Raw genomic sequence first — 23,114 nt, forward strand, 5'->3', positions numbered from 1 at the left:
AATGGAAGCATTTTTAGTCGACTGAAACACAGCTCTGGTGCAAGAAGGGCCGTTTTCCTGTGCTGATTTATTTTGGAGGCCACTACAATAAGTGTATAATTTCAGTTTAAGATCAACTTGATTGCATAAGTGTGACTGATGACTGAAGGTCATCAGTCACACTTATGCAGCAGCTGTAGACTGTAGACTGTAGACTAGAAAAAAGATTTAAAAATAGGCTTTTGATTGTGTTTATGAGCTTACAATGCAGCTAAATGCCCTGTATAGACAGTGGCATTGATTACAATTGGAGCATATATATTCTATGATGACTGAAAAATACACTTCTTCTGTCACAGCTAGTTTTTTCTGTGGAGCACATTGGCAGCTCAGCCGTTGAGGGTATGTGCTATATGACTGCAGATTCTACTTTGTGTGCCACATTTCATCCTGCTTTCACTCTTCAATGTCAGCTATAAAACAAAGGCTGAAATCTATAATAAAAAAATTTAAAAAAAGAGCAAGAGAGATCTTGTTGTCCTTGACATGCTAGACTTCAGGAACTGTCAGTTTGAGATGCTTGACTGTAGCTGAAAACAGAATTTAACCCACATTTCCATCTCCCAAATGTAATCTTGGCTATACGTCCTGCTGAAGTGTCCTTGAGCGAGAGTCCCCAGCAGATCCATGAGCGGGATGCTGGATGTCCACACAATTCGCAAACCCTCCATTCAGAGAATAAGAAGGACACTAAAAGACACAGAAAAGACAGTTACTGCAGATCATAGCCATAGCAACCTTGTTTTATTCAGTTTGTTTGGGACTCATTCTTTTTGTATTTGGGGATTATTGGTACTGACGCACTGTTTTTGAAAGTATAAGTCTCATCATTTCAAATAAATGCTGACACCCTTTTTTGTTTGACAGTTTGACAGTTTAACACATACATCATCGGTTTGTTTTTTTTGTTGCTAGGTTTTTCCTAGCAAAAGTATTGGCTGCTATGTCAGCGCACATCTCGTTAAATGCTTGATATTTGAGTTCATTTTCAAGGAGCCCTGTAAAATACCTTTAGAAGTGTCTTCACAGTTTGCTGTCTTGGTGGATGGTCTGTAGGTTGATATTGTGGCAGGCAGGAATGACTCAGAGCAACAGGCTCACTTGAGTGGTTCGTATCAAAGGAAAAATCAAGAAGTCTATTCAACAAAAAGAGGCCTAAAGTGAGTGCTGACAAATGAATAGGACTTGAGCCAGGCAACCTTCTCTCCACCATGAAGAAATGAAGAAACGGAAGGAGGGCAGGTGCAAACGCATAAGATGAGAACTCGAGAATACCATTCACAGTTAGGAAACAGACATGCAGAAGGAGAAAGAGATGAGGGCATGTACAGCTGTCATGTGAGGAAAGCTGGCATTGAATTTACCTATATTTCTGTATTGAAACGGAGCTGTATGTGTTAAGACAACAGTAAACACAGATGCAATGATAAGATTCAAATGTTTACTTCACACACACTGCATAACTCTCAGGCAGTTTTGGCTTCTCTTCATCATTTTTGTGTGAATTACTGGATCTACAAGACAAATATCCAATGTAATTACATCCAGTTTAATTCATTGAGCTTCCTTTCACAAAATCCATCTAGCACAGTAAGGTGGTGGTCTTTACACTATTATATTATCTAGAGAAACCCAACAAATCCAAAGATTTCCTTTGAGCAGCTCTTTGGCAGCAGTGGGAAGAAAGAAACTCCCCTTTTACACGAGGAAACCTCCAGCAGATCCAGGCTCAGGGATGGAAGTACACTTTCATACATTATAGCTTCACTGAATATTTCATGGACTGTATTTAGAATATGGACATGCCTCTAAACTTGCCTTAAACCTGCATTCTTTAAAGCATCTGGCAGGGGCGACTCTTCTAGTTGCAAAAACACATCTGATTGTTTAGGAGTCTAAGAGAAACATCTCATTTGATTTGTTACTTGAGTAAACGTTTTACCAATGAATTCGCAGTGCAATTCCAAGTTTCACCTCTCCTTCAATAAAGCATTATCTGCATATTATGAATTATGGTCCCATTTAAAGTGGAAAAGATGATAAAGCAGGGTGAGCTTTAGAGCCTGTCAACCTTATAATTAGTAAGCACTTGTGTCACATAGGTTCTCGCTCATCACATATTCTTTCAATATGTTAAAGACTTAGATATTGACAAATAAATTCTGTCTTTGATGTTTCAAAATGGTAGTCCCAAAACCAGGTGGTCACAGCTAACTTTTGATATGCAGTCTATGGTGAGTGAGCAACATGTTTAATTTTGATGGACGTGCATCTCACCTCCTTGTGTTTGCATTCTCGTAGTTATAAATGGGTAAAGCTGGTGTAGGCAGTATTTTTTTGTAATCAAGTAGTCTGAGTGTAAACTAGACTCCTGCACCTCCATTTCTCGGCTTAGGAAATCCAGACAAATGATTCTCAGATGAAGGGGTTTGCAGATATTTTCTGATAAAAACATTTTGTATGTATCAAGTCATTGTCATTCTTTGCATTAATGCAAAACTATGGTTTGCAAATTAAGACTTTTATCTACCAACATGCAGTGTTACTGTACCAAAGAACCATTCTAATTTGATTTGACATTTTAAAGGTACAGTACTATGTGCAGTAGGCTTGGGCGGTTTCACGGTAATACCGTGTGCCGCTGGTGTTTAAAAATAGCAGCGGTATCAGTTCCAATACCGTCATGAAAAAAATGCAGTGCTCTTATACAGGAGATAAGTGTTATGAGAGTGTGTGGCTCCGTTATGAGAGAGGGAGAGAGAGCAGCGTGTGTGTGTGTGTGTGTGTGGGAGGGGGAGAGCGAGATGTCCGAGCGACCCTTAATGCAGCGTGAGCGAGGAAGACGGCAGTAGTTGGTTCGGGGTGAAAGAGAGAAGAGGTGTGTAGCTGCTGGGTTAGTGCGACTGTATGGTTCAGCCGCTGTTAATTTACAATAAAGGCTGCAGTATTCTTCAATAATGCCGGGCTCCTGTGTCTTTGCCTTCTATGACTGCTGAGGAAGTGAAGGGGGTTAACCCTGAAGTAACAACAGTAACTTTGGCCCTGGACAACTGTCCTCCCGACCACGGTCGGGAGCTGAGCATGAAAGGTTAACATAAGGATTAAATAAAAGTCATTTAATGCCTAAAATTGATTCTCTGTCCAGTAGCACTTATGTGTGGTTGAATTTTCAGTTTTACTTAAACAGTTATGTTTTAGCCTACTTTTGGAGACTTTCCATAAAGTTTATGAACGTGACGTCGTTACGTGACAGCACGGAGGGGAGAGAGGGGGGAAGATGGCAGATCCCGCACGGAGTGACTTGGTGTCAAAAAAGAACACAACTTCTGCAGTTTGGGAGTATTTCGGATTCCAGGCAAACGAGAAAGGAGAGCCGGTAAATACTGATGAAGCAATTTGTACATTCTGCAATCAAAAGGTGATTGCGAGAGATGGAAACACCTCTAACCTAAGGACGCATCTCCGAATCAACCACCCACTCACTGCTGCCAGTATTCAGCCCATGCCTAATGTGCAGCTAATTGAATAGAATCCAGTTGCTTTGTTTTATGGTTGTTCTATGTTGAGATGATGCAAAATTATTCAATGTATGCTTAATATCTTTCAAATACATCTCTCTTGTGTTGTTTTGTTCACATAAATAAGACTATAAATACATTAAATATAGGCAAGGGACATACAAGAGGTGGTTCCAGGTGTATTTTCAGTCTTGTTGGGGGAAAACCAATGATCTACACTGTGACAGGAGACTTTAGCCAATCAGAGGTCTTTTGACACTGATCAGCTGAGAGCAACAAAGCCTACAGTGAAAGTTGGATGACAAATGTGAACATCTGAAGACTGTGCATATGCCTGTGCTCCACTGGTCGTTTGTCTTTTCCACATTTCTGTCTACCACAGCTTTTAAAGTAAAATGTAAAAAAGATTTGTAGATAAGCGAGTTTCAATTCCTCAAATTACCGTGTTTTAAAAAGGTCTCATTCATGCCGTATTTCCACCAGTGTCAACAAATGTTAATGCCAGGAAGACGCTCCGCTTAGTAAATGTTAACACTCGCACAAACACCTGTATTGATGGCATTAAATTGCTGGAGGCGTCTGATTATCACTCCACAACACAAACGCCTTGTAATTGGCTTAAATGTGTATTTGTTGTGAAATAGGTGTTTCATATTAGCTCCTTGCTCCTATAAAACACGCACCACAGTCAGCTTGGTAGAAGACTTGGCCTGCACTGATAGATAATGCATAAAGGCCCCACAGCTGAATTAAACCCCTCTAAACCTTTTCTGAATGCTGCCTTTACTGTAAAGCTTCTCACGGACACCTGCAGAATACATCTGTGAGCTGGAAAATGCAATATTTGCATGATACACAAGCCCTTTTTTCCTTCCCCTTTCTGTGCGTGTCAGCCCGTTAGGTGATTCTGGTGTCTCAGCGGGTTCAGGTCTTTTGAGAGGTGACACGACGCTTCAGGCAAAGCAGGCAGACAAGGCGCTCATGGTGTAGGGGGGGATTTGCTTGCTGTTCTGTGTTCTGCTGCTCGCTGCCAAATGTCTGCTGTCTCACCATGAGGGAATATGTGTTCGTGTATATCTGAGTGTGTGTGTCTTTCTTATCTCCTTTCGTCTTCTCCAGATCGGGACAGGCTTCAAGGATGAAGATCTGGAGCAGCATTACAAGTTCTTAAAGGTAAAGTGGCACCGCATGACTGTCGCACTTACTCCGAGTCAACACTTGTTTCCTCGCATTGATGCCTGTATTTTTTAAAATGGTAACTCGAGTTTTAACTCCATTTCCACTCATTTTTGAGGTTAAAAGAACCAGAATGAATTCTCCAGAAGACTTTTCTTTCCATAAGTAACCTTGCATTCATTTGATTCTTCATTCATTCCATGTTTTCTGATATAAATGCAGATTTTTATATCAAAATGAGACATCCAGTGTGCAGATAAACTCAAGTATAACACTCATTCTGTAATCAACACCTCAAGGTAAGTTTACTTTCCCAAAGGAGAGAAATCATAAAAATAAGCTTGAGGTATTACAGAAAATATTTTACCCTCCAGGTTTGTTCACTTAGTTCATAATATAGTCATATACCACTTAAAAATAATTACAAAAATATCAATAATTTGGCTTCAGAGTACCCATATTTGCTTGCAAATGTGTGAATTAGTCTCTCTCTATTTAGGAAATATTGGGCAGAAACTATTAACTGCTTCTGTTCCACAGTGGGGGGAAAAAAGCATTTAGAGGAACTGTGCGGGCGTGCGCTGACGTTCTGTAATGAATTGCTTTTTCAATTTACATTTGAAGAGGTTTGTTCCAGAGCAGCAGCATTTGAAGAAATTGACAACTGCTCTCTGAAAATGATAGCTGTTGGGAGAATCAGAATTCATTTGAGTGTTCTGTTGACTTTATCAGCTAAATTTATATTGGGAACGGAGGCTTTTAAAATGCAGCAATCTGTTTAGAAAAGTCACTAATTGTTAAATAATTCTGACTGTACAGACCTGCTATGCGCCGTGGTGGGCTTTGTTTTTGTATTAAGTAATGTTATAAAGATTAAAGGCTTAAAGTCAGTGTTACAAACTGCTGCACAGTGCAGAATCACCACAATGAAGCAGTGATTGAGAAGGTGCTGTAACCTTTTTTTTTTTTTTGCCCCCAGACCAATACAGCCTGTACTGTAGTGCTTTGTAGTGAAAGTGATGGATGGTGAATTAAGGGAAGCCAGTGGTGTGGCCGTGTTGCTTTGGTTGCAGCACTGCTGCAGGCCTCAGGGACTCTAGACAAGGAGATGATTGGCTTTGTTCACACTCCTCTGGGTGGCGAGGTGTGTGCTTTAACGAGGCCCGCACTGATCCCCAATTTCTCCTTTTTCTGATTTTTATTCCCATGCCAGGGGAGGATTTTGACCAATACAAATCTAACACCACTACAGCTCAAACAATAGATCAATGAACCAATTAGTCGAATGACAGAAAAATCATCATGATTGATTCATTGTTTGATTAATTTCTGAAACAAAAAAAGTGACAAATTTCACTGGCAACAGCCTCTCCAATGGAAAATATTTGCTGACTTTCTTAATGTTGGGATGGCAAACTGAATATCTTTGGATGTACGTGAATGTTAATCAGACAGAACACAAAAAGTGTCACTTTACGTAGACTCTGAGAAATCATGGTGGGCATTATTTTTTGTGGTTTTTGTCCCCAAATCTATTTATGAAAGTAACATTGTGCTTTCCAGTAACTGCTGAAATCTGGAAATACATGAAATGTATGTATGTATGTATATATATATATATATATATATATATATATATATATATACACACACACATACACATATATACATAAAAGCTTCTCCTCATCCTCTCTTTGTTTGCCTTCAGGCAGCAGAGAGAACAGTCTGTGGCTGGGGTGGGTGGGCTCACTAGCAATCTTCCTAGCCTTTAACCTGGAGAGTTGTAAATGTCCTGCAGGTTGGAGAGGGTGTTTCTGATGGTGCACTCAGCTGAGCAGACCACCCTACTCAGGGCCAAGAAGTCTTGCTCTGTGCTGCTGCCCATCCATTTGGTGATATTCCCAGCCAAAATACTCTCAGTGGTACAGGTGGAAACTTTCCTGAGCACCTTGAGAGGGGGATTAAAGTCCCTCAGGTGTCTGAGGACGTAGAGACGCTGTTGAGCTTTCTTTTCCAGGGTGTTGATGTGACAGGACCATGTCAGGTCCTGCATGATGTGAACACCCAGGTACTTGAAGCTCTCCACTCTCTCCACCTCTGTCCCGCTGATCCTGAGTGGGTGGTATGCTCTCTGCTGCTTCTTGATGTAGTCCTTGTAGCTCCTTGGTCTTGTTGGCGTTCAGGAGGAGGCTGTTGTCTCTGCACCAGTCCTCCAGGTGAGAGATCTCCATCAAATAGTCCTCATCGTTGTTGGAAATCAGACCCACCACTGCTGTGTCATCAGCAAAAATGATAGTGTTAGAGCCTAATGCGGACAAACAGTCATGAGTGGCTCAGCACACAGCCCTGGGGTTCACCGATGTTCACGGTCTGCTGGTCAAAAAGCTGCATACCCACCTGCACAGGGAGGAGGTGAGTCCGAGGTCCTGCAGCTTAGTGACCAGTCTGGAGGGGATTATGGTGTTGAATGCTGAACTGAAGTCCACGAACAGCATTCGCACATAATTCCTCTTCCGAGTGTCCAGGTGGGCCAGGGCTGTATGTAGCAGGTGGTTGATGGCCTCCTCTGTGGATCTATTGGGCTGGTATGCAGAGAGGCAGGTAGGGGGGAAGTGATGAAGTGTCGAATCAGTCTTTCAAAACATTTGATCACCACAGAGGTAAGAGCAATGGGCCAGTAGTCGTTCAGACAGCTGGGCTTGGCTTTTTTGGGGACCGGAACAATGACAGACTGCTTAAAACACCTGGGGATGATGCACTGGGAGAGCAAGAGGTTGAATATTTCCGTCACACTGGTGCAAGCTGGTTGGCACAGGCTTTCAGGACACGGCCTGTTATACCATCAGGTCCTGTAGCCTTCTTGGTTGTCACGAATTGAAGCATCAGCCTCACGTCATGCTCCGTCACAGTCGGGCAGGATACGCGCCTCTCCGCTGGGAGCCTTGAAGCGCACATAAAAGTTGTTGAATTCGTTGGCCAGAGAGATGTCAGCACTCACCATGGGCATCGGTGTTGCTTTACAGTGAGGTAAATCTGTGTTGCGTCACAGTTCTTAGGCAAGGCAAGGCAAATTTATTTATATAGCACATTTCAACAACGAGGCGATTCAAAGTGCTTTACAAAGACATTAAGACAGAAGATGACAATTATTATAAGAAAAACAAAAGAAAACATTTATGAAATCATTAAAAACAAAAAGGTCAGAACAGTAAAAAGATCAAAAACAGAAGTCAGAAAACAAGGGCAATTATTAAAAGAAAAGCAGAACAATAAAAAGATCAAAAACAAGAGTCAGAAAACAAGGGCTGTTTAAAATAACTGTCATAAAATAAGAGTTAAAATAACTGTTAAAAGTAACTCTCATAAAATAAGATTTAAAATACTTTAATCAAAAGCAGCTGAGAACAGGTACGTCTTCAGAATGGACTTAAATGTGCTGAGAGTTTCAGCTGATCTACGGTTTTATGGGAGTTTGTTCCATATATTTGGAGCATAGAAGCTGAATGCAGCTTCTCCGTGTTTGGTTTTTACTCTAGGAACTACTAGAAGACCTGATCCAGATGACCTGAGTGGTATTTTGGTCCTAGACTATTTAAAGCTTTGTAGATCAGCAGCAGGACTTTAAAATCTACCCTCTGAGTGACAGGAAGCCAGTGTAAGGACTTTAAAACCGGAGTGATATGATCTCTTTTCTTGGTTTTAGTGAGGACTCGAGCAGCAGTTTTGAATCTGCTGCAGTTGTTTGAGTGTTTTTTTTTTTAGGTAGACCTGTAAAGATACTGTTACAGTAATCAAGCTGACTCAAAATAAATGCATGGACTAGCTTTTCCAGGTCCTGCTGAGACATCAGCCCTTTAATTCTTAGTTCCTGCCAGAATCCCCTGATGTTCCTCTGCTGCATCTGTGACTCCAGCTTCTCCCTGTACCTCTGTTTGGCCTCATGGCTCTGCGGACGCTGTACGTAGCGGCCCGGCAAGGTCCCATGTCTCCGATGACGAGTCCCATGTTGTAGGCTGTGGTGTGGGACTTGGGAGCATCGCGGATGCCTTTGTTCATCCACGGCTTCTGGTTGGGAAATTCCTTGATGGTTCTTTTGGGAATCGTGTCCTCCACTAGTTTCCCAGTAAATCCCATAACTGTCTCCGTAAACACACTGACGTCATCACCAGAGCTGCACTGGAACATTTCCCAGTCCGCTGTCTCCAAGGCGCCCTGCAGGGCGGCCTCTGATTGGTCAGACCAACACGTATCTTGCATATTGCTTTTAAAAAAAGTTTTATTACCAATGCATTTTGCTAAACTGTTTGTGGACAGTGATATTAGACTTTATAGTACACAGTTATTCCCCAAAACCGGAGTTATGCACCTTTTTTCTGAGTGAGGCCGAGAACTTAGTAATGTATGTTAAAAACCTGTCTAGTTGTCTAAATGCTTGTATTTCTTTGCACATTGGTGGTACAGTGTTGTAGAAATAACATTCAAAACTGTCAAACATTCAATTCTCATATGGTGAGTGACCTTCAAAAATTCGATGCCGTACACATTTCACAGCACTGATACCACTTTCCTTTTTCCATTTTCTTGAGCTCTGTTAAGAATCTCTCTCCAAAAATCATTGCACGTTTCACATCAAAAGCCTCGATGAAAAGAGCAACGCCTATGCGCTGACCCCTACCAATACATTGATTGAAATCAACATCTTTTTCAGGTGAAGACACTTTTTCATAGTCAGTGTGCAGTTGTTCCTATTTTCATCAATGCTGTTTTCTAGTCCTTTTGTCCCTGTGATCCTCTCATGACTTTGCTCCTTCACATTAAAAGCTTAGCACAACTAGAAGAAACTGTGTCCTTGTAGCTGTTGGTCAAAGAGATATTATTCTAGCTTTTTTTTCCTGATAAGCTGCTTTTGTTAGAGAACTTACTATAAGTTAGAGCTGAAAAAATTATGATAAAATAGCTCATTTCATTTTGTCGATAATTATTGATAATCTTTAATGACCCATTTTTAATTAAGACCAGCAGAAAGAATGTTTACTTTGAATTTAACCCTGTTACCTTCTTTTTTTAAAAGTACAAAGGTGATAATTTTAATGGCAACGCAGCAATGAAATACACAAATACATACATTTACACACAAAAACCAGAATAAATATGGGCAAGGGAGTGATCTCCCCTTGATGCATATTAAATAAAGTGCAGAGGTAAAATTTTTTATGTTAAAACAGCTATGCAAAAACACACAAATACATTTATTCACAGAAATATAAACGGGTAAGGACAAAAGAATGATCTTGCATTGATACACATTTAAATTAAGAAAATGCAGAGGTGATTTGCATGTGGAAATAAAAAGAAACATGAATAAAGGAATGATCATACCTTGATACATTAAATAAAGAAAGCAAGTAAAGCCTGGAGGCGAATAAAGGACGACCAGGACGAAGCTGCTGCAGCACACTGAGGTTAAGTGGCTGCGCTGGACCTGTTGGGGACCCTGCAGCTCCACACACTCCCTGATGTTGAGTACATCAGCCCTCAGAGCAAGCTGCCGGCACTGCGTTACATAAGTGGAAAAGGTGGTGGACACAGAGTTACTGCTGTTTCTGAACTGTAAGGGCAACCATTGGGACCTGCCGGCTGCAGCTCCCACCAGGGGAGGTTTGTGGATATGAAAGGGGGCCACAAGAGGCCCAGACGTTCATGGACTAGCACACCTTAGGAGACCTGCACATGGTAATTATCAAGAGATATATAAGGCTGTTAATGAGCCAGGATGGCAGCATGTTTGGGATTCATTCATGCAACCAAACTCAGTGGTTTCTTTATATGTTTTATATGGGTGCATCATAACTGTAACCACAATCTTTTGGGCAATTTTGTTACTGCCATTGATGAAGTGTTGAGGTGCTAGTACAGATCACAGCCGTGGCTCAGGTGGTCGAGCAGCTTGTCCACTAATTGCAAGGTTGGCGTTTCGATCCATGGCCCCTCCACGTGCCAGAGTGTCCTTGGGCAGGACACTGAACCCCTGATTGCTACTGATGGCAGGCGATGTCCTGCATGGCAGCTCTCATACGACTGGTGTGTGAGTGTTTGTGACTGCTTGAATTAGAAACACATTGGAAAGCGATTTGTAGAACCTAGCTATGGCCAAAACAGCGCTCTTTTCAAGGTACATCTCTAAGCTCTTGGCCTCACTCAGAAAAAAGGGGTATAACTCCCCAACACTCAAATGTTTGAAGCAATCGAAGACAAATAGAGAGGAAAGCTTGGAGCTGGTGTGCTGTTGCTTCAGGAGAATGTGTCCGTCCACACAGCTCATGTGGTAGAAGCAACCAAATGTGGTTTTGAACTCTTGCCCCATGAATGTTTATCACCCAACCTGCACAGTGTGACTCCTGTCTTTTTCCCAAACTGAAATCCCTCATGTGGTCACTGTCTTCACACTAATAATGAAGTTGTGCATACTGTGGAAGAATATTTGGAAGCTGAAGATGTCATTTTGTGAGGGGATAGTGAAGCTTGAACATTAAATGGATCGAGTGCATTGGAGTTAAGGGGAGACTATATTGAAAATAATACAATAATAGAAAAATCTTTCTCCTGTGACATTTTCTGGTGAAGCAGAGAACTTTTTGAAGTGCCCACAGATTATTATTTTGTCGCCAAGCTGTGCCAAATTACTGTTAACACACTTTCTACTACATGCTATTATCATTTCCTAGTTCATTGATTGTTTCATGTCAGATAATCTGGGTACAAACTGTGTAGCGCTCCCAGCTCCAACAATGTACTTGATTGTAATTACCACCTCACCATAAATACGTCAAACACATGTGTGACTTATTACACATGTAGCAATGTGTAAGAAGTGCTCCAAGCACTCCTCACTGAATGCTTGGAGGACTAAATGCCGAACAATCAACACTTAACAGCTACTGAAATAGCTGACACATTCATATGCCACCTTTTTAGTCTTATGTAACGTGAAAATACAATGCTGTGGAGGGCGTGTGAAATAGCACCGTTGGTTTTCATCAACTCTACATAATGCTTGACCTATGGACTGAATAGACTATTTAATATATAGTTGCATCTGCGCATCCTTAAGTGTAACTGAGAGGCCACAGGTGTGATCCCTGACAGAACTCAGGACTATCAGCAGCAATATTTTAGAAGACTCTACACGCCTACTGGCTCACTCATTGTAATTCACCGTGTATTAGAGTGTCACTTGAATGCCTACAGTATAAATCATGTGTGTGGCGAAAAACGGCACCGCCACTGCCAGAGCTTTCTTTACAGAGCATTACTTAACTATGACCCACTTCCGTGGACACTGCAGCAGTCTAGTTAACATTACACAGTTCCATTTGCTAAAAATGGTTGTTTTACGCCCAGATCGAGATGGGTATCGTTTAGTAACAGAGTGACACCTACACTGACAGAATGATTGCTCATGTCAAAGTTAAATAGGCTCCATTAAATATCGCAGAAGTTGGCAGGTATTCTCGGTCTGCTTACAGAAACAGAAACATCAGCCCAAGCTCAGATGTCAGGTTTTCTGAATTTATTTTATTTTTTTCCCCAATCCTGAGAGGTGAATATCAGGTAACAGGAACGTGCATTTCACGCTATTCCTGAATGAAATCTTTCATGTAGGTGTATGATAATGTGGTTTTGAAATCACCCTCTCATTTTGCCCCCCCAGGCAAGCAGGCTTCATTTTGATATGAAAGTGCTGAAGCTCTGTGCTGCCTCCTGGGATGTGATTGTGAGGCAGCGGGACAATGCAACGGGGCAACCAAAGCCACTCTGTCACTGTCTTTTTTTATCGGGTTCACTGTGAATGCATTGGCCTGTTTTTACACTGAATTGCCTGTGTGTATCTACACTGTGTGTGCACTTTGGGGGCAGTGGTTACTACTGTCGCCTTACGGTGAGAAGGGTCAGAGTTTGAACCTAGCAGAGGCTTTTCCGTGTCAAATTTGCGTGATCTCCCTGTGCATGTGTAGGCTCGCTCACAGACATGCTGATGGATTAATTGGTGATTCTAAATTGTCTGTAATTGTAAATGTAAGTGTGTTAACCCTATGATGAATTAATGACTTGTTCAGGGTTTGTTCTCCTCTTGCCGTGTCAGCTGGAATAGAGCGATAGAGTGGCACAGTTATTTTCACAGCAAATGAAGTCAAATGCGTCACGCTATAACTTTTTATGTGCTACGCGATACAAAAAGAAAACTCACATGGTTCTCATTTTCCATGATCAATCTGTCTGACACAGCATAAATTCGACAGATTCAAGATTTTTGTTTTATTTTACTTTATCAAGTTTAAAATGTATTCCTTTAATAAGTTTAAAATTTAAGTTCAATATCAAAATTTAGTGATAGGCAGATGAGACTTGTGTCCAGTGAAAATGAGCCAGGAACAGATCGTGTTGCAGAAAGAAATGCAGAATTACTAGTAAAGAAATATTTTGGCAACATAAAGAACAAGAAAAGCACTCAGAGTGCAGTACTCCGCCAAGACTGCTCAGTTGTTTCATCATTTCCAACAGCCGAAATCTTGAAAAAAGTAATTGCAGAAATGACGGCACTATAGAATGTGGCCATTTCATATAGATGTACCTACAATCAAAATGACCATGTACTATGTGTACGTTTTGTACGGAAAACGAATCGTGACCTAAATATGTGGCAGGTGGTGGGAATGGACAGGACTTGAAAACACTCCCACAATTTAATCAATTATTCCTTGTATGATTTAAGACAGATAAGTCCCGATAAGTCTGCAAAGGTTGATTTGTAGTCGGGATGGCTCGATACCACTTTTTCACATCCGATACCGATATCGATACTGCAGCCTTGAGGATCGGGCGATACCGATCCGATACCGATATGATTCTTTTTGTCATTCTAAAAGTTGTTAATAATACATGGATGTAATTTGCTTGATACTGACATCTAAAAACACCACGTTCATTGTACAACAACTCTTCTGGTTCCCTAAAGAAAGAAGGAAAACATGACAACAAATTATGTGTAACTGCTGTGGCTTTATTAAAACTTAAAGCTCACATCGCTTTTAGCAGCGTTTGTAAACCCAACAGACCCAGCTGCACCATTCAAATGTTTGAAATAAAACTGCAACTTGGTGCACATATTTAAATTAAACTAAATAATCCCAGTGTATAAATAGAAAAGTCACATTATACCTCAATGGCATTGCAAGGCTGCAATAAATAGTTTTATGAATTAACATAAAATAATAGCATCCCCACTAGAACAATGACGGTAGTACTCAGTAAGTTGCACATGGCTTCTCAAGACACACAATCAAAACAATAAAAATCTAGGCTGTACATCTGATTTGCTGCACCAAAACAAAAACAGAAAAACAAGGGTAAACAGTGACAGTGCAATCTCGTCTTTCTTCTTTTGCATGCAGCCGCTGATGTTGTACTGTATGTAAAACACAGTGAACAATTATTTTATTGACACGTGTACAACACTGATGGAATATAAACAATATCTGGCGATTAAACCTTGTCATAACGTTCTCATGTGAGTGAAGCTGAGAGCAGCGTAGGATCTCCCCTGATGCCATTTAGACACCAACGTGCGGATGGGAAGAGAGACCTGTCACCTAATCATATTTAACACAAAAACATGTCCACAGTTCGCTACTTAATCACATTTAACCCGAAAAACAGTAGAAAACAACAACAAAAAAATGGTAAACGTACAACAGAAAAGCCGTCAAGTGGCCACAGAGTGAAATGTAAGGCGCACGCGTTCACGCGAAAATACTACAACAATCCACATTTTCCACCACACAAGGTGGTTGCTCATCCAGCAAAATGAACTCGACAATTTTCTCTGTTATATTTTGGCGTTGGAGCGAGTTTTGTACTCTTCTGTAGTGCTTCCTGCGACGATGGCTGCCGCGGTTCACTTTTTGTTTTGCACTCGCCTGTAAAAAGTCTCCGTACTGCTTTCCATGATGCTTCTGCAGATGCTTTATTAAGTTCGTTGTGCTAAAATGTCCGGTTTTGCTGCCACCCCTTGAGACACTCATTCTGCAAACATTGCACTCAGCTATTTTACTTTTCTCCTCCGTTTGCATATAGTAATTCCACGCGGCAGACATGTCCAGCTCTGCAGGCTTCTGTTCACTCTCTGTTCACGTGACGAAAACACGGGCACATGGCAACCATGGCAACAGCTCGTCTGTGTTATGGCATGTCGTGAAAAGTGAAGATGAGGATATATGAGATAGATTGGGCTTATGGATCAGATCGAACGAGTTCTAATATAAAACTCCGATTCTTGATCATTTTGGCCTGGATCAAACTCGATATCGATCCAGCGGATCGGATCGAACCATCCCAAATTTGTAGTAGGATTAATCATGTGATCTTCAGCAGACGGCTGACGTAGTGTTCATTTGTTGTCATATTTACAGGAAGCTATGCTGCTGTCTTGCAATGATACAGAAATCTTTAACAAATTCTTGGATCCAGACTATGAGCTGAATCACTGCCGAAATCTAATCACTTGGTCCTTGTGTCATTTCCGACCTTCTCTGAAAATTTCATCCAAATCAGTTCATTCGTTTTGGAGTAATGTTGCTAACTTCGCCGAGGCTTCTACTCCTTCGCGGAGTAATGATGTTGACTCAGGGTCGGCCGATTATTGAGGCAGATATTTATCATTTTTCTGATTAATGGTATAGTTATTTTTGTTTGTTTGTTTTCTCACAATCTGTTTTTACATAACATTTGTTGTTTATCTTTTCCAAATAATAACTGCAAACATACCTTTATTTATATGGCACCTTTCAGAACAGCGTTCACAAAGTGCTTTGACAGTCAGAACCTGCAACACAGACAATCAAACGGACAGGAGGAGACAAGACAGATCAGTCATTTAAAATGAATGGTAAAAATGATGATGTGTTTAATGAATAATTAGCTAAATTAGCACACATATCACACAAGGGAACTTGGCAGTTTAAAAATTCAAGAAGATGATGGAGGGTTAAAAGTTAGAAGTGAAAAATCCAAAAATTTGAGAATTACAGAATTAGAGAAAACATCACACCAAGGAATGAGGCAGCTACAATTTTTAAAAAAAACAAGAGAGAACATATAAAATAAAGAGACATAATACAGAATAAAACACTAAAACGAATTAAAGCTTATTAAAAGTCAGTAATTGGTCTTTCTTGATCACCAGTAATCAATCTTAACATCAAACAGATTGGCCAGTCCCTTTTGTTGACTAAAAGCAGTGACTCTGTCTGCAGTGTCTTGAAATTGTTACCACCACACAAAGTGACATGAAAAATTAGTTTTGCTGTGTAAATCAGTACGACAAAGCTCTGTATGACGAGTGCAATGCCAAGCCTGAATGTAATCCCAAGTAGAAAGCTATTTTGGATGCCTTTGCCAGTGTTATGCCATGCAAGAATGGCTTTTTTCAGCTTTTAAAAGACTTTTTGTTTTGTTTTCTATGCAGATGCACTCCTCTACAGTATCACCGCAGTCGATCTAGAATGATTAATTTCTTCCAAATAGTTATGCAAATCATCTGGTGAATATTCCTTCATATCACATTATTTATTGCAGAAAAACAAAATCTCACAATGCCAGTATTTTCCATTATCAAGCTCCTGTGACTCTGTTTCTATTCATACCAGGTCTCTTGAAAGTGAGCACCTTTGGTTCTGGGAGCTTTCTGTAATTCTTTGATGTTTAACTTAAAATTAAAATCACACAAACAGTAATTATTTCTTTTCTGTCCTCTAGGAGCACATTCTGCCCAAACCCCGTGCCTACTACCGCGTCGACCAGTCAGCCGAGCCCGACGTCTGGCTGGACGCTGTGCAGGTTTGGGAGGTGAAGTGCGCCGACCTCTCACTGTCGCCCGTCTACAAAGCCGCCATGGGAATGGTCTGTACTGCCTTGTTAATACCCACCTCACCCATGTGTTTCCGCTGATAAATTCTGCCAGTTATGGGCTGTTGCCTTCAGTGAAAACTCATAATTAGTGCCTCTTAATTGAGTTATTAAAAAATGCTGTAAAAGATGCTGGATTTAATAGAACAGATACTTGTCTGTTAGCCGTAGTTTGGCTGCATGTTGGTCACAGAGTCCCACAGCACACATAAAAAAGCTTTGCTCTAACATCAGCAGTATAAAATCCTAATTTTAATTATGGTGAAAGGAAAATTGCGCTGTGATGGATTAATTCAACCTGAAAAAAATTAACATTTATTCATAAATATGCTGGTTTTAAAGTTCCCAGACGGTTCATGTCAGTATCAATACACGTTCATTTACAACTTTACTTATAAACACTTGAATTTGAGATAGTTGTAAACAAAAAGAAGATCAGGAGTATCGACTTGGGCAAATTCTAAGGCCAGTTTATGACTTCAAACATAATGGAGCTTAGGGCTGGACCCGAATATCCGAATATTCGTTCGCTACGGCGGTATCCGGATATTAATTTTGGTATCCGAATATTCCCCCCCATTCGTCTTTAATAGGGCCCGAATATTCGGAGGCCAGAAACATCTATTCGGGCCAGCCCTAATGGAGCTACAATTTTTTTTTTTCTTCAGTATTTGCCCCAGAAAAAAGTACTTTAGAGGAAACATCTTCACAGTTACAGGAACAATATTGATTAATTCACATTTATTCATTATGGCATCTCTTTCTGTATACTTAAAACTCACATAAAAATTAACTGGTATATCCTAGCATATGAATAGCTGCAGTATTATAGAGTAAAATGTGTCATCACGCTCAGTTCTGTGTTGCTGATGGATCTCGACAACCTGCGTCCATCAAAATTTTGCTCGTGTTCCATTTACCTGAATATTGTCTTCATATTGACTTAAGTAGAAGTTATGCTTTAAAGCCACTGTGGTATGTGGAAAGTTTTTTTATTCACCAGAAACCTCACAGATTTCATGAAAAACTAGATTATTATCTATTTTATTTGGAACCATCTCAATTCTTACAAAATGCTTTTGGCACATGAAATTTTGCAGCTAAAATTTGACCATTGTGAAAGTCTTGAATACAGTTATTCGTGTTCAAACAGCTCTGGTTATTCTGAGAAAGAAAAGATGCACTACATCAATTTTTAAAGGTAATAAAAGACCTAGAAAGGCTTATAGATTGAAGTTGGACAAAAGTGCAGTTTCTGAGCAGTAAAACTACCCAACAAATCCAACATATATTTGAATAGCCCTTTAAAGGACAGCGTAAATTGGAAAAAAATGTTCGCTAGAGCTGCATACTGTGTGCTAATTCTGATTCTGGCTCCCTGTCTGTCCTCAGGTGGATCCAGAAAAGGGAATTTCTCTGAGATTCCCCCGTTTCCTTCGGATTAGAGACGACAAGAAGCCTGAGGATGCCACAACCGGATCTCAGGTACATGACGTCAACTGTTTTGTGAGAAGAAAACACAGAAAAATGTCAAATACCCATTGTAGCCCTATAAGGTACAGTCAAGTCCAGCCATTTTCAGTACAAAAAATCACTAATATTTTATTTGTAAATAAAAATATGACGAGAAATACAGGGAATATTGGACGCGCATCGCGAGGTGCATTTCCTGGACAACGACCGATTCGTGGATTATATACCGACTTCAAGACATGTTTTGGACAAAATATTTTACTGGCTTATTTCGTCTGGATGTCCAAGGTTGGATTATGGCCGTTTTTTGTGGAATATTTTCATCTGTGTGTAATAATGAACCCGCAAATGTGAGTCGCGCTGTGTACGTTAAAGCCGTATACAGAGAACGGATGGATGGATATTCGTTGTTTGTCGGACAAATGTGTTTATATTACCCGCTGTGGTAATCACATCTGAAAGTGGTTTATACCGGCGGATTCATGAGAATCTAAGCTTTCCATCGGTGTATAGTGTTTGTATAATCGAGTTGGCAGTGTCGTTCTATTTCGAAAAATGCTTATGCAGATATCAAAACGGCCCGCCTGCGGGCCGCTGAACCGCAACAGGTTAAGCACCAAACACTCTTCCTACAGAGCGTTTGTTGGACCAGGAGGTCAAACACGGTCAGCCTTCAACAGCGTGATAATTGCTGTAACCCAGTAAAAACTGAATCATATGAGTGTTCGGCCATGTTACTCAAAGTGGCATATAAGGTTGGAGCATCATCATCACTGTGGTCAATTCACAAGAGCTGTCCTGTAAAATTCCAAGGGTGAGCAGCACTGCAAGGACAGTCTTTTTTTTTATAGCAACACAGGTTTATGTAGTCACCTCCTGCTGCATGTCGAACAAAGCTTTACAGTCAGGAAGAGCAGCTCCTCTGGGGGTTTAGCGGAGGGTCGGGACTATATATTGTGAGGCAGTAAATTCTATAATACAGTAGGGATGTCCAGGTCAGCAGCACATTAGCCGTAACACACACAGAATTACACACACGACTCCTACATGTGACTCAGTGTGACATAAAATCACTAATTCTGTCTTCGCATAACGACTGCAAATTATGCCAAAACCCTACGTCAAGTTTCGGCAATTTGTTTAGATGTTTGTGTTTATTCTGCGCTGAAGTTAACCCTTTAAGCTGCAGTCAATTCCAGCCGTTTTCAGTACAAAAAATCGCTAATATTCTATTTTTAAATAAAAAAAAATTACGAAAAATACGGGGAATATTGGACGGGCATCACGAGGTGCATTTCCTTGAAAATGCCAGTTTACTGGCTTGTGTCGTCTGGATGTAAAAGGTTGGATTATGGCCGTTTTTTGTGGAATCTTTTTTTTTTGTGTGTAGTAATGAACCCGGAAATGTGAGTCGCGCTGTGTGCGTTGAAGCTGTGTATAGAGAACGGATGGATGAATATTCGTTTTTGTCGGACAAATGTGTTTTTCTCACCCGCTGTGGTAATCGCATCTGAAAGTGGTTTATACCGGCGGATTCATGAGAATCTAAGCTTTCCATCGGCGTATAGTGTTTGTATAATCGTGTTTGCAGCCGTCGGACATTCTTGAAATTCCTATGCAAATTAGTAGGTGTACCGCCGGCGGTACACCTACGACGCACTGAAGCGTAAAGGGTTAAGTTCCTTGTGTGTGACCTCCCCACTGACCCACCAGTGTATGGTTTTTTCATGGCTGTACCAGACTGACCCGGCACACAGTCAGCCCATACATCCCCATGCAGCTGTATATGATATGGAATACCTTATAAAGGCAAACTGACCTTTTTCTTGAAAGTCACCGCTTCAAGTGACCTTGAAATGTATGGACCAAAGCACCCAGTATTTCTGCTTTCAGACCAGTTCTGCATTGTTTCTTGAAAATACAGGATCCATTTCTTTTCACACCTGTGTCACTTACCTTTATTTAAAATCAATCATGAAGATCTTATATTTATGCTTTTACTGCCTGTTTACTGCAGTTTGATGAAAGATTTGTGTACCCAGAGAGATTTTCTTTGTATGTAGACCAAGAAATAGATTTTTTAAATGCAGCTTTGCTTCTATATGGAACAGATTTTATTTTATGAATTCATTTTGACTATCAAGAGTCATCATGTGGGCAGCTGTGACTCAGTTACTAGCCATTTGCAAGGTTTTACAAATGGCAAGATCCAGAAATGGAGGCACTGAATACGGTAGCTTTAAACCAATCCAGAAGCAATCCAGCAATGACATTAGCTGTCAGGCAGTAATACACTGCCCGTCCAAAAAAATGTCACACACTCTAATATTTCATTGGACTGCCTTTAGCTCAGAGAACGACACACATTCCCCGTGGCATCGTTTCGATAAGCTTCTGCAATTTCACAACATTTATTTCTGTCCGGAGTTGGATTAATTTTCTACCAAGATTTTATATTGATGATGGGAGAATTGGACCGAAGCACAAAGTTTTCTCCAGCACATCCCAAAGATTCTCAATGGCGTGGAGATCTGGACTCTGTGGCGGCCAATCCATGTGTGAAAATGATGTCTCATGCTCCCTGAACCACTCATTCACAATATGAGCTCAATGAATCCTGGCATCGTCATCTTGGAACATGCCTGTCCCATCAGGGAAGAAAAACTCCATTGATGGAAAGACCTGACTACTGTTCAGGTAGTCAGCTGGCCTCATTCTTTGGGAACATAATGTTGCTGAATCTGACCAACCCCAGATCATAACCCTAACCCCCACAGACTTGTAGGCACTAGGTACAATGATTGCATCACTTCATCCACCTCTCTTCTTATCCTTATACACCCATAACTCTGGAACAGGGTAAAAGTGTACTCATCAGACCACATGACGTCTTTATTTGCTCAAGAGTCTAAATTTTATGCTACCTAGCAACTTGAATTCATTTGTCTTATTAGCCTCATGATCAGTGGTTTTCTTAGAGCTACACAGCTGTTTAGTCCCAATCCTTTGAGTTCCCTTTGCATTGTGTGTGTGGAAATGCTCTGACTTTCATTATTAATCATAGCCGTGAATTCTACTGTTGATTTCCTACGTTCATCTAAGAGTTTGTTCTGACCACGTTTGTTCCACGAAGATGATGGATCACCACTGTCCTTCAGGATCTGAATAAAGCATTGGATTTATCCCGATTTGAGTAGTTTCAGAAATCTCCTTAGTTGTTCTCTTTGCTTGATGCAGGCCAGTAGTTTTACCTTTCTGAGACCGATTAACATCCTTTCCGTGACCACAGGATATGTCTTTCAACACAGTTGTTTCAAAAATAAGAAGCTAGTCACGATGTCAGCTAGGTTTAAATAAGTTGTTGCTGCTGAAACGTCTTGATCACTGCAGTAGTTATCCCATGGAAGACTCTTAACTATTTGCTTAGTGAAATCTAAGTGGCGATTTTTTTTGTTTTTTTTGGACAAGCAGTAATACATGAGAATCCTGGTTTTAAATCGACATTATTTGAATGTGATCAGATCAGTTTTCGTTTGCTTCGAGCAGCACAGGGACGTAGTACTAATCCTGGACACTACCTGCTCACCGTCTTTCATCTCCATCACTGTCTCTCTTTTTATCTCTTCACTTCCCAAAGCTGATCTTTGATTGATGCAGTCTTTCAACCCTGTAAACCTCAAACAGTTTCTTTACTGCTGTCACATTTTTATTCACTCTGGACTCATTTTTTACTCCAACATGAAGTGAAGTCTAGCATCTCTAAGGAAATGACACAAACATGGCTAGAAGTCAGGAGAACTCCGGTATGTTTTCTCTGCTTTATGGCACGGTTATAATGTGGAATTCTTTGATTAATTGAATCAATATGTACAACATTTGTCTAAGTGCCCACAAATGTTACCAATACTGGGGAAAGATGGTGGCCCTACATACGATAGATATTTTACTACTTACATTGTTAATTTGTTTCGATATCTACACCGCCTGCAGTCCAACCTAGAAGCCCTGAATTTTTGTTGTGTGAATGTTGGTCACAGCAGTGTCCATCATGACTTGTTGCTTGTGCTAAGGAGTGGAGAATTTTAAGTTAACTAAATCAGAGAAGTGCAGACGGTTTATTTTTAGCATTTTTAGACGGCATGCATAGGATATAGTGATTTTTGAGGAAATATCATGATTTGAAGCTTAGATTGGGTTATTTTTCCCAGAAAAACTAACGATCCATCCTCTTTTTACAATTTCGAGCTCCAATAAATGGTGCAATTTTGTCCTTTTTTTGTTTTGTTTTGTGTTTAAAGACGCCTTTTTTTAACCCGTTGGCAAGTTTTGATGTGCTGTTGGTTCATTCATTCTAATATTCATATGCAAATGTTACTGGCCTCCACTACAACAATTTTGCATTGAAAATAAATACAGGGATATCTCCTTTTTAACATGCATTGAAAGCTTTTAGATTAACAGAAGTAAAAGAAACACATTTCAGCTTTCATTTTCTTTTTTGTCTGTCTAACAACGGATGGATGGAATTAAAGTTTTTTCAGTCAAATAATACGCTGGCATCATCCAACAGATGACAACCGCGATTGCATGTCTGTTTTGTTGTCATAATAACATAACCACCATATTGAGTGGAGATTTTGTATCAATGACAAAATTAGCCACTTCAGCCTCATCATTATATACACTTGGAAAATAATACCAAGCTCCTGATGTTGCTTTGTAAACCACTGAGGCGAAAAATTGCTCTACAAGTGCCATACTTTTAATTTATTGGTTATTATTTTCATTTTTGGTCTGCAGATTATTTTGGTAAAGAATGAATTTGTGTAAGATGTAAGGTAGAAAGACTGGAACCAGAAAACCAGGCAGCATCTTTTGCAAAAGAAAAATGAAAAATACGACTACAATCAGTTGAGTCAGTAAATGAATCAGTGTTTAGGACAT

At 40.4% G+C, this 23,114-nt stretch overlaps 1 protein-coding gene across 1 annotated transcript in view; it reads left to right on the plus strand.

The window, feature by feature from the left end:
* lig1 (ligase I, DNA, ATP-dependent) overlaps window positions 1-23,114 on the plus strand; it is a 90,222-nt gene that overhangs the window by 64,020 nt on the left and 3,088 nt on the right. The window contains 3 exon segments of the mRNA XM_051953303.1: window positions 4,677-4,730; window positions 16,548-16,691; window positions 18,090-18,182. Coding sequence (XP_051809263.1) covers window positions 4,677-4,730; window positions 16,548-16,691; window positions 18,090-18,182 — 291 coding nt within the window.

The sequence above is a fragment of the Acanthochromis polyacanthus genome, chromosome 9 (genome assembly GCF_021347895.1).
Source record: "Acanthochromis polyacanthus isolate Apoly-LR-REF ecotype Palm Island chromosome 9, KAUST_Apoly_ChrSc, whole genome shotgun sequence".
NCBI lineage: Eukaryota > Metazoa > Chordata > Actinopteri > Pomacentridae > Acanthochromis > Acanthochromis polyacanthus.